This window comes from Rattus norvegicus, chromosome 10 (assembly GCF_021556685.1).
Source record: "Rattus norvegicus strain SHRSP/BbbUtx chromosome 10, alternate assembly SHRSP_T2T, whole genome shotgun sequence".
Taxonomy (NCBI): Eukaryota; Metazoa; Chordata; class Mammalia; order Rodentia; family Muridae; genus Rattus; species Rattus norvegicus.
In genome coordinates, this window is record NC_141543.1 from 78,318,777 (window position 1) to 78,331,775 (window position 12,999).

Sequence of the window (12,999 nt, forward strand, 5' to 3'; positions counted from 1 at the left end):
AGATTCATTTTTTTCTTGTCTGGGAGATCACAGCTGGTCATTAAGCACAATCCTATTCATTTATTCCCTTCTGCCAGGTACTGCAGGGTCTCATCTAATTTGAATTCAAGTTTTTTTTTTAAAGGTGTAACTATGCTACTATATACACAATGAATAAGTTCATGTGCTACGGTTACTGTACCTGCCCCCAGCCCCCAAACCCCGTCATTTTTATTTGAAGAGAGCAGCAGTTCGACTGTTAGGGAAGACTGGAGTGGGCTCCTCTGTTCTCAGGAACCATTAGCTGCGTATCGCCTGAGCGCACTCTGCGTTCTGAATCCCCGCTGGCCGCCCTGCCCTACTGGAGCCCCTCAGAGTTTGCCTAGGTAAACCCGGCCGCTTTCTCCTCAGGAACCACAGTTCCCTGGTGTGCTGCCCTCTGGGGACCAGACGGAGAGGGGCCGGTTCTGGAAGGCACGCGAAGGTAGCCTTGTGTCGCAGTGTCCCCGCCGCCGTCGAAAGCGTGCACCCCACGGAGGGGGAGGGCGGGCTCGCGCCCCGTCGGCCACCACGCGGCGGGAACTCGAGGCCCCATTGGCCACACAGAGGGCGTGCCGGGACTCGTGCGCCAACGGTCCGGGCCTCGGCGGCCGGGCGCTGGCAGGAGGGGGCAGGGCGCAGCGAAGGCCCGGGGGATCGAGAACGGTGGGAGAGCCAGGCTCGGCGGGGCGAGGCCCAGGGCCCGGGCGGGCGATGGAGGAGGCGCTGCTGTCCACCCCCATCAACCCCAACAACTTCCCCGCCAAGCTGTGGCGGCTGGTGAACAGCCCTCGGTACCGCTCCATCCGCTGGGACGGCCGCGGCGAGGGGCTGCTCATCGACCAGCCGCTCTTCGAGGCCGAGCTGCTCAGCCCGCCCGGCCCGGGTGCCGGGGGCGCGGGGGGAGCCGGGAGCAGCGGCGGGGGCGGCGGCAGCGGCGTCGGGGCGGCCGGGGCCGAGCCCGAGCTCTTCAAAACCACCAACTTCACCAGCTTCATCCGCCAGCTCAACCTCTACGGCTTCCGCAAGGTGGTGCTGGGTGGGCCAGGGGCGGCGGGGCCCGGGCCCGGGCCTGGGGCTGGCGGGCCGGCGGGCGACGGGCCACTCCACCACTTCCACAGCCCGCACTTCCGCCGCGACCAGCCTCAGCTGCTCGTTCACCTCAAGAGGCTCACCAGCGCCAACAAGGCCAAGCTGGCGGCCGGACTGGAGGTGCCCTGTCGCCCGCCCAACCGCTTCCAGCGGCTCCTCATCACGTCAGCCTCTGCTTCGGCCTCAGCTTCTACCTCCCCGCTGCAGCATCAGGACCCGCCGCCCCAGCCCGCTGGGCCCCGGCCAGAGCAGCATGGTGAGTGTGTGCCACCTGGATCCTCGCTCTCCATCAAGCACGTGGGCAGCAGGGAATGAACACTGGTTCTGCACAACCCCAAGACTAGGTCACATCATCCTCACTAGCACTTGCATTTCCTTTGGCAAGAGACCATAAGCGTCTCCCTCATCTGGTTTTAGCTGCTAAAAGGACTTGGGCTTTAGGCTTGCTCTCCACTCTTCTCCAAAAAAAGTAGAGTGAGCCCCAAGAGCTAACCTACTCCCAGACCTCTTGAATCAATTACCAGGACCTAGTCTCTCCACTGTTTTTATCAAAGCACTGGGTAGGAGAGGCCTCCATTGTCCCACAGTTAAAAGAACAGGCACGCTACAGGTTTGGTGCAAAGGAACAATGTCACCACCAAGGAAACTTAAGGCATTATTTACCCAACCAAGGAAAAGAGGAACAGGTCCCTGGAGTGCACGATTGTTCTGGGACACGTCACCTCCCACCTATTGACATGAATAGAACTGTAGACACTGTTTATTCATAATCTAAGGGGCAAGCTTTGATCCAGTGTAGAGTAGGACCAATTCACTAATACTTGGAGTTTTGATGCCTTACTTGAGATGTTGTGGTTGGACAAACATAAAGCAAAATGGCTAAAGACGAAACAAAGACCAGATGTCAAGGCTTAGTTTAAAAGAATTTTAAAATGCATACATTTATAATTTATTGGGCTTTCACAACTCCTGGTCATTCCGGATCAGGGGAGGGGGAGGGGGAACTGTGTAAATATTCAATGAAAAGTTACGAAACCTGTGGTCACAGTTATTTCATGAACTTGATTTGAGGTGCCAGTCTGCACCTTTACACAGGTGAGGGTGACAGTGTCCCCTTGCTCTATATGGAGGTCACAATAGACAGCTGTACCAAGAAAGCAACAGGAAGCTGGATTTCTTTTCACCTTCACACAGAAGAGTAATAGAAACAATTTTCAGACTTTGAAGTATGGGGAAAATGTAAATGTGCAAATAACACTATGGCCAGTTTAATCTAGGCCCAGCACCGAAGCAGGCAGTGCTGGCTTTGGAATCTGGAAGAGAAGGGCCCTGGTTTTCTGTCTGTGGAGTTTAGAAGATAAGGAACTAGGTTAAAGTTCTAGTAACAAGCTGGGAAAATGACTGGCACAGGAATGTTCTAAAGGCATTCTAAAGGAATAGTGAGCTACCTCAGGGCAGTGGCCCTTGATTTGGCTGAGGAATGGTGTGGAGAAAGACCATGGAGACAATCCTACAGAATGTGTGTTCAGGGGAATCTCTAGCTTGGGTTGTTTGTTTATCTTGTTTTGTTTTTCAAGCCTTATTTCTAGGGGGCATAAGGAGAAAAGACAGGGAATAGCCGTTCTCTTTCATCTTTCCCTCTACCTGTCTTAAACCAGTTGAATTCTTTTCGTTGGCGTTTAAAATTACGTATATTTACTTATTTGTGTATACGTGCACACACATGCTCTTGAGGTATGGCATGTGTGTGGAGGTCAAAGGACAACTTGTTTCGAGTCTGTTCTCTTCTACTGGGATCAAACTGGAGTCATCAGGCTTGGTGACAAGTTCCTTTACCCAGTGAATCCTCTTTTGTTATTTTATTTTTCCCGTTGTATTCATAAGGACAGTGTCCAGATTTAAGCAGTTTAAAGGTTGTTGAAAAGAACTCTAGGCCCTGGGTTCGGTCCCCAGCTCCGAAAAAAAGAACCAAAAAAAAAAAAAAAAAAAAAAAAAAAAAAAGAAAAGAAAAGAACTCATACCTCTTCAGTGTTTGTGTAGGATGTGTGTCTTCATGCATCTCCCATCTCTTCCTGTTTGTCCTGTGCAGAGGCGGTTAGGATTGCCTGCAGCACAGACTTAGCTCAGAAGGCAATTGTGTTGCTCGTTCAGGGGTAATGTGATTCTGCTGCTAAGTTCAGAAACACTGTTGCAATTCGTTTGCTTTTATGTTCAAAGGTCTTTGGCCCTTCTACTTTTCCTCACCTCTCGTTTTGGGTTTTTTGTTTTTCTGTTTTAATTTTTTTGGTCACAGGTCTTGCTGTGTAGTTGGATTGATCCTGACTTTTTTTTAACTCAGCCTCCCAAAACTGAAATTATAGCCATGTACTACCTTGCCTGGCTTCCCATGCCTAATTTTTTTATTCTACATCAACTTGCCTCATTTATATGAGTGCTGCTTCCTACCTTCCATATCGTCCTTAATTGTAGAGTAGTCTGTTTTAGGACTTAGCCTTCTTTTATTTAGATCTACTAAGTCAAGAATATACTTGATAAAAAGTGTGAACATTCTGTCTTTTTTTTTTTGTCTTCATTTTTTTTGTTAGTTCATTTATGTTAATTTTTTCCACTGACAACTTTTTTTTTTCCTTTTTTTTGGAGCTGGGCACTGACAACTTCTAATATTTGTTATAATGGTCAAATTCTGGGAAGTATGAGTTTAAAGTCTTGTATGGATACCATAGGCTCTCCATAAGCAAAATTTGGGATTGTTGATGGATGGTTAGTTTGATTTCATTTCCATAAAAGGAACAGAATCTTTAAAGACAAAAACTCATCATGGCCTATATTTCCAGAATTCTAAATTCAAACATTGCCAAATATACCTTAAAGATATTCTGAAGACATGAATGTGGTAGTTTATAAAGTTGGTCAGAGAGAGTCCTATTACCCAGTCCTTAAAAGAACAATAAAGAACTAATTATGTCTTAGTTCTTTATGAGACAAATTAATGATCTTTTCTTACCCCCCACACAACTTTTTTGAACCTGTTTATATATATATATATATATATATATATATATATATATATATATATATATATATATATATAAAACTGAGACTAATTTATACTGCCCATGTACTCCTGGGTGTGGGCCATCCACTGGAGCATGGTTGACCCATTAGGGGCCACACCCTTAAAGAAAATGGACTCTCCTTTTCCCAGAAGCCAGCAACTGTGGACAGCTCCTCAGTGAGGTGTGGCCTCCAGCCCTGACAGTATTTTATTTTCAGCAGCTAAAATAGGTAATTACCCATCAATCAGTTGATCAGTGGAGAAGCAGAACTTATTTTTTTAATTCAGATCTAAACTACATTTTTGGAACCCAACTAGAGATTTAACAGCCTATCCCTGAAGAGTTCAGAAGGTTAAATGAGCTATATGTAGAGAAATCAAGTAGGGGATATGGTAGTTGGTATTCTCAGAAACAACTGTTGGGAAAAGTACCAGTTTCCTTAGGAAAACCAGATTGTTGGTGGTAAGTTCAAGGAATATGAATGTTAGAAACTGGTAGGCAAGCAATGTCATAAAGGCTGTTCTTTGTGCTTCTGAATTTGCAATTTTTTTCTCCATTAAATAGAGTCCTTGATTTTTCAGGCTCCAGAATTTGTATTGTTAGTATTCACGAATGTATTTCCTTATACTTTGTGTTAAGGCTTTATTTGCTAAGGAAATTGATTGCTATAGAAATAGAATAGGAGACATGCAAAGTGTTGAGTGCTTTATACTTTGAATGGGTAGATATTTGAGTGACATCTTTCAACATATAGCTTGGCACTAAAGTCACACATAAATTAAGTTTTGCCTCTGTTTAATAAAGACTAGCTTAATAAATTAATGATTAGTTTAGTAAAACATGTTGAAAGGAAATTGTGAACCACACATGTAACCAATAGGTAATATTCTCCTTTTGAATAAATTAGTTTAATTATTTTATATTTAAGAATTGCAATCCTGGGGCTGGGGATTTAGCTCAGTGGTAGAGCGCTTACCTAGGAAGCGCAAGGCCCTGGGTTCGGTCCCCAGCTCCGAAAAAAAGAACCAAAAAAAAAAAATGAATTGCAATCCTTAAAGTAAATCCAGGCTATAATACTATAATATTTATAGCTATCATGTTTAAATTATATACTTTTGTCCATTTTTTTCCTATATGGTTAGATTTTTTTTTTTTAAAAAAGCTGTGTCAGAGTCTCTGAGACTAGGTATCTAAAGGTTTAATCATTGCTTCCTATGACACATGTGCAAGTCAGTGTTTGGTACCTGGGAAAGGTCTCTATTAGGGACTAAAGGAAAATAAAAATGCAGGGCTTGCAGTATAGCTCACTGGATCAAGTGCTATGCAAAACCCTTGGCTGATCCCCAGACCTGCAAAGAAAAAACAACCGAACCAAAAGCCTCATGGAAAGTGACCACTTGATTGATTGAGAAGACGAAGAGAACTGGACGAGAGTTTTCACCCTGACTTTAATACAAGGGTTGTTTTTAAGCTGAGTGTTGTGGCGCAGGCCTTTGATCCTTGCACTCAGTCGGCTGAGGCAGGACAATGCTTCAGGGCTTCAAGTTAGAACCTGGGCTATGTAGTGAACAATCAGGCCGGGACAGAGCAACATAGCAAGACTGCTTCCAAAAAATTAGCTACATAAATAAATGTAAAATAAATAAATAAAGGGACCAGTGAGATGGCTCAGGGTAAAGATGCTGAACCCTACCCCCAGAACCCGCTTGGAGGTGGGGAGAACTAAGTCCAGAAACCATCCTGACAGCCACACACATGCTGTAGCAGGCACACTCAAACAACAAGGAGATAGTGACTTAATCATTGTCATAAAGAAATAAAACAGTCATTGAAAGGGGGATAAAGGGCACGGTATCTTTGTGGCTCGAGTTATGAATTATTATCCATTATGGATTATCTGTGTAGTAAGTGGTACGTGGCTGCCTGGGAACTCCTAGTTTGAGTGTCATGTAGCTATGGCAACCTTACTCTGGCCCCCTGTTAAAAACCAAGAGCTGCTTGGTCTTCCAGCATCGTATTCCAAATTTGTTTTTGCTGAATTTGAAATTCCATTGTGTTAAAAAGAATCTGATAGGTGAACAGTTTTTTTGACCTTTGGTTTTACTGTCTGATGGTATATTGTAAAGTTTGTAAATGTGTTCTTCCTCTTTTATGCAGGACCAGTGGCTGTAGGACAATTTCACCGGTCATTCCGGCGAGATAATTTGTCTCCTTATTCCTACGTATCAACTTCATCCCACAACCACAGCACTTTCCCTCTGAAAGGTTTAGATCGTACCCCGATTCCTCCTAGAACATGGCAGAACTCCCTTGGAATGCACCCTGGACAAGTGGAGACGTCTCCCACTTTTTCAGATAAAGGGGTTCCATTTCCTGTACTACAGAGATTTCCAACCGAGGTTACTTATACGCTGCAGCCCAGCGCCACATCTGTTCACGTTCAACAAGGTCCTCAAACAATGGTCAGCTCCTCCCAAAAATATAGTAACTACACACCCTCAGCGCAGTACTCCCAAGCCTACTATCCAACAGGTAGGAGACATTCGAGTTCACTGCTTCTATAATGGTAGTTTATAAGGACATTTATATTTTTATCGCATTTTAATCTTTGTTTGCGTAACAAATAGGAATATGCAGTTTTAAAATGTCAACGACTTCTTAACGAGGCATTTTTAAACAATATATGATTACCAGGGGCTGGAGAGATGGCTCAGGGGGTAAGAGCATATACCATTCTTGCAGAGGATGGTAGTGCCCATGTCAGATGACTCGTGACTGCCTGTAACTTGAGCTCCAGGGATCCACTGCCTCTGGCTTTGACTAGCACCTGTGCTCGCACTCCCATCCATACCTCTCCCGCTACTACGCCTAATTCACATAAACCTTGCGTGTACAATACATAGAAAGTTTCATCTGTTCTTAAGGATTTTGAGAATCTGTCACCACATAAAAGTGTGTATTTTCAGTGAAATGAAAATTCTCCATCCTCCAAGTGTATTGTAGTTGTGAAGCTAAGCTCTGGCGCCTACCCTGGACCTTACTCTTACTCCATAATTATTGTAATGCTTACTTCAGTTTATTGTTAAGATATGTTTTTTTTTATTTCACAAATGAGATTACCACAATCAGATCTCTTTAGCATTTCAATAAGCTTCATAAGAACACATGCTCTTTGAAAATCAACGCCTTCGGTGTGGCGAGTGCTGGAGGCCTGCACTGGCTCCCCAGACAGGACAGCTGAGAACTCAGGAGTACAGGCTAGAATCTGACAGCGGGAGCTGTGACTTCATCCAAGGACATGAAGACAAGCTGTAGATCCCAGGACACTGGGATTCTTTCCATCAGTTAACACTGCCTTTGCTTCTCAGAGAAAAATGCAGTGTTTTCATGACTTCACTTGCATAGCATTTTATTTGGCAGAAACACTGGCAGTGGCGCGTTTCCTCATGCATGGTTCCAAGCTTGTCCAGTGCTTTGACATCAAGACAAAGTTCACCCTCAATAACCACATAATCAAGTTAAAAAATTACAAAAATTCTCATAATGCCTTAGGTATGTCTGTAATTTCGTGTTTAGCGTCATTCATAACTACCCTGGGCTGTGTGTGGCCCATGGCTGTGGGTCGGACAAGCCTGCAGAGTGAGACAAGGGTCAGAGCTTTCAGAGAAGACCAGAAAGAGAAGGAAGGGGGCATTTCTCTGTTTTGATTAAGGGCCTAGGGGGAGCATTTCTATCATTTTTGCAGATCTAGAAAGAACCTCTGTAAGATGTTTGCTAAGCCGTTCTTCTAGGGAAGATTTGACAAAGCAAAGGGAATATGAACTAGAGAAGGAATTTACAAGTTGTAAATGTGGTGACCTGTGTTTGTGATGTGATTGTTTTCTGACTGTTAACATCTAAATGTGTTTTATAATAGTCCTCGAGTTTACCTAGTGCACATTTCAAAGGCAGTGCTCTGTTCTCACTAAGCATCTGCACAGAGTCCAGTGTGGATGTTTAAGGTTAAGGCGTCTCTCTCTGGTCATGGAGCTGAGAATGAGCAGAGTAAAGATGAGTTCATCACTTTGCCTATTAGTAATACTAAGCTGAAAAATTTACATGGTCTGAAGAGAATCCAGAGTTCCATTTTGCCCATTAGAAAAATTTTAAACGTACAATCTTATATAGAAAATGATTAAGCTCTAATATTTTCCAGATTTGCAGCTACTTCTTTGAGGAAAACAGTCTGTGCAATCTTTAAGAGTAGAAGATGGCTAAATTCATGTTTATAAGCTGTCTGTCTTAAATATAGCAACAAGTAGGTTTTTGTTACTGGTGAGTTTAATCCAATATTTTTTCTTTTAAAGATGTTTACTTTTATTTTCTTTTTAGCAGTAATTATCTTTGACAACTAGATCATATCCTGAGTTTAGTAATGTACTTACTTATAAACATGAATGAACTGGCTCTTATCCACTGACTGTAAATTTAATCTAGTGTTTTAATAAATAAGCATTGCTAGCTAAGTTATTTTAGCTGGATTATGTGTATGCATAATGTATGTGTAGGTAGGTAGTATATTTTGGGTTTTTCTTTTTTTGTTTCTCTGTGTAGCCCTGGCTGTCCTTGAACTCTGTAGACCAGGCTGGTCTCATAGAATCTGTCTGCCTCTGCCTCCCAGTACTGGGATTAAAGGCAGGTGCCACCATGCCTGGCTTATATATTGTTGGAAATTAGGTCTCTGTGTCATCTTGGCTGTCCTAGAACTCATTTTGTACACCACACTGGCTGTGAACTCACGGGTCAGCATGCTTCTGCCTCCTGGATGCTGGAATTAAAGGCATATGCCATCCCATTCAGCCCTGTCTTCTTCGTAATTTTATATTACACAACCCAAATAACTAAGGAGTTACTCAGCACTAATATTTCCATTTCTAATACTAAAGACTTAGATATTATACAACCCAAATAACTAAGGAGTTACTCAGCACTAATATTTCCATTTCTAATACTAAAGACTTAGAAGCTTCTTGAGGGTCTGGGGACAGGTTCCGGTGGTTAAGAGCACCGGCTGCTTTTGAAGTGGACGTGAGTTCAATTCCCAGCACCCACATACATGGTGGTTCACAACCATCTGTAACTCCAGACACAGAGGATTGGACACCCTCTTTTGACCTCCACTGGCACCAAACATGAATGTAGCGCACAGACACACATGCAGGCAAAAATATTTGTATACTTTAAAATAAATCTAAAAGTGTTTTAGAAAAGCTTTTGGGGAGTTGAAATTTGGATTATGCAAAAAAGGGTAGAAAAGGACCTTATCTTTCCATTTGGAGTTCCAAGGGCATTTTCCTATGGGTCGTCTACTAGGCATGGTGGCTTGAGTGCTATATTCCTGCAACCTAAGGAACAGATGAACATAATCTGAAGGTTTTTTTTTTAATTGGAAAGTATACTTGGAGTTCTATGCAACCTTCATCAAAACTCCTGGTTTTGTATTCTGTAAGACCTTCTTATAGATTACTTGTTAGTGTTACTAGTGGTTAATACTAATCATTCTTTGGAGAAGTCATATTTGTTAAATTATTAATTTGGGGTATTATTAAAAATAGTTTATTTTCAAGACAGGCATGGTAATGTACACGTTTAACCCCAGGATAGGCAGACCGAGGCCAGCCTGGTCCCCAGAGCAGGTTCTAGGACAGCTAAGGATACATAGAAAATCTCTGTCTCAAAAAAACAAAGACAAAACAAAACAAAAGCAACAAAAAACTTTATTTTAGCTGGATTATGACTTTGTAAGTTACTACTTGTCTGCAAGATGCCAAGAATGCAAGAATGTGGACAGAGACATTTTTTAAAGGAACAAGAAGGAAGTGAGACCGTAGCTTAGTGATGGGGCTCTTGCCTAGCATGCATAGCCCTGGCTCCAACCCCAGCACTAAAGACCAAAGAACACACACACACACACACACACACACACACACACACACATAGAAGCAATAGTAAGACCTCCTGTTGTTGGGGTAGTTTACGTCACATTGTGTTGTTTGGGTTTTGTTTTGTCATCATTTAGGAAGGATAATTTGAAATGTCTATAAAGTTTCTCAGAATATGGGGGGAAATAGTCATGGCAGCTTCTGTATTTTGTCTTAGCCAAAAGGCTGAGAAGTGCTTGTGCTGGCTTCTAACGCATGGCATGAAGCAAGTGAAACTCCAGCGGCCGTTCTGAAGGACTGTATAACTATAAACAGAGCTGCATTGTTAGATAAGCTGTGGAAAAGAGACTGCATGGAGAACACTGTGCAATTGCTGAGTCTCCAAACAGGACACGAAATGCTGAGCAGTCAGTATTTAGTGAGCACCTATTAACAGCATGATGAACACAGCCTTCTCTAAGTTAAGTCAGCCGTTACTACTGAAAGGCAAGACAATCCCTACCACATCCACTTAGGTCATAACAAAAAGACTAACCGAAAATTGTTGTCATATTTCAGTTCCTTCAAAACAAACTCTTGTGATCCAAGATTTAAATAAAATTTTAATAGAAAACAATAAATTTTATCTAAAGATAGTTGTGGGGCACTGGAGGGATAGATGGCTTAATGGTTAGGATCACTGGCTGCTCTTGCGGAAGACCTGGGTTCAGTTCCCACCTTCCAAATGATGGCTCGCAGTCATTTATAATTTCTATTCTAGTAGTTCTGGTACCCTTTTCTGATTTCTGTGGGCAGATGGGGAAAGCTGGGTGCTTTTAACCCTAGCTTTCAGAGGGCAGAGGCAGTCAGATCTCTGAGTTCAAAGCCAAGCTTGCTCTACATAGTAAAGTCCAGGACAGCAGGACTGTATTTTAAGACTCTATTTCAAAATTAATTAATTACTCAATTAAATAATTAAGGTAAACAACAACAACAAAAACAAAACACTTGGATTTGCCCTCTTAATTTATGGCTTTATGGCTACCCAAATTTGAATTTGAATTTAATAAATGATTAATTTCTGTAGTTGAAATTTGAAATCCAAAAACTAAAAAAAAAAAAAAAAAAAAAGGTGCCATCAGGCTGGCTATCAAAATAGTCCTCTCCTTAAATCCTGTTGGCTGGGAAGTAGAGGCAGGCAGGTCTCTGAGTTCCAGACCAGCCAGGGCTTCACAGAGAAACACTGTCTCAAAACAAGACACAGATTGATCATTGGAGTGACTTTTATATCTGCCCTCCTTTGAAGCACTAGTTTTCTTCACATTTTTAAATTCAAAGACAAAATATTTTATCTAGTATTTTATATATACATATATATATACATATATATATATATATATATATTTTTTTTTTTTTTTTTTTTTTTTTACTGAGGCAGAGTATCCCCATGGTTTGGCTAGCACAGTTAGTCATAGTGCCCAGGCCAGCTTGTTTCTGCCTCATGATTGGCGTGTATATGAGTACTAAAGATCCACACTCTGGTTCTCACGCTTCTGTTCAAACTGCCTTACCACTGACCCTTCTCTTCAGTCCCCAGAGTTATATTTTTAAGGTCAAAGTAGCAATTAACAAATTATAACTGTCCTTAATCTGATTTTAAAATGAGTATTTAAATAGTAATTACTATGACCAGACACTGTTTTAAGGACTTTCCAAATATTAATTCACTTAATTTTCAGACTTTCCTTGTTATAAGATAGGTTTTTGTCATCTTATAGATGGGGAAGCTGAAGTACAGCTAGTAAGTAGCAGACTGCAAGGACGCTAGCCTGCCTGAATGCTGTGTTTTCTGTCCACCTACCTTCTTAGGAAAGGCCTCTCCCCAGCCCCCAGTACCCTCACTCACCGCGCGCACGCGTGTGTGTGTGTGTGTGTGTGTGTGTGTGTGTGTGTGTGTGTGTGTGTGTGTTTTCTTTGCTGTTTTGTCTTATTTTAAGGGAATCCTGGTATTTCTCCCTGCCAGAGTTAGCTCTTCTCAGGTAGGGTGGATAAGGAAGAGGTTGATGGAGTGACCTGACCTTATATTGCCAAGTGTTTATGGGACTGTTCTAAATTAATAGCTTATCCTAGCCCAATAAAGAAAGCCAAGCGGGGGCTCTGGGTAGTGTGACTGCTTTACTGTGCTTCAGTACCTTGTCCTCCCAGCAGAGTCCTTGATTATAATGGGCCCTTGGCAGCACTTGTTGAGTAGAGTGGACCAGTTCTAGTCCCAGCTTTTCATTTAGTCATCTAATATGGTCCTCGGTGGGTTATCATATTTCCCAATTTCATTCCAGAGGGAAACAATAAGAGTTTGGGCCAAAACTGAATAATATCCTTGAACAGGTTTTATAAAAATTGAAACACTGCTTACATGTAAATGATAAAATACTTTAGCCAGTATGAAAGGACACATTTGTAATCTCAGCACTTGAGATGTAGCAGCAATAGGTTCAGAAGTGCAGAACCAGCCTGGGCTACACGAGACCTGTCTCAGAAAGCACACGCACGCCTACGCACACGCACACACACAAACACACACGCATGCATGCACACAAGCACACACACACATACACACACAAATATTTAAAAAATCAGTCTTAAATGAGTCTAGTAACTAATAAAGGCTGAATTTATATAAACATATGCTTTGGGGCCTGGACAGATGGCTCAGTTTCGGTTTATACCTGCCTGTGACTCCTGTTTTTTTGTTTTTTGTTTTTTGGTTTTTTTTGGAGCTGAGGACCGAACCCAGGGCAAGTGTTCTACCACTGAGCTAAATCCCCAACTCCTGCCTGTGACCCTGTCATATTTAATGTGTGAATTTGTCATTCCAGGGGCCCTGGATCCAGTGTTCTCCATGGGCCTACATGGACACCTGCACTCATATACAA

The 12,999-nt window shown here is 42.5% G+C and overlaps 1 protein-coding gene across 3 annotated transcripts in view; it reads left to right on the plus strand.

The window, feature by feature from the left end:
* Window positions 1-617: 617 nt before the first annotated feature.
* Hsf5 (heat shock transcription factor 5) overlaps window positions 618-12,999 on the plus strand; it is a 43,188-nt gene continuing 30,806 nt past the window's right edge. The window contains exons 1-3 of one of the 3 annotated variants that reach the window (XM_087574284.1): window positions 707-1,047; window positions 1,140-1,366; window positions 6,324-6,698. In XM_087574284.1, the coding sequence (XP_087430410.1) occupies window positions 6,482-6,698 (217 nt within the window). In that variant the 5' untranslated portion in view covers window positions 707-1,047; window positions 1,140-1,366; window positions 6,324-6,481. Of the gene's footprint in view, window positions 1,367-2,493; window positions 2,630-6,323; window positions 6,699-12,999 lie in introns of those variants that run through there. The other 2 variants (NM_001430268.1, NM_001430269.1) reach the window with 2 other exon arrangements.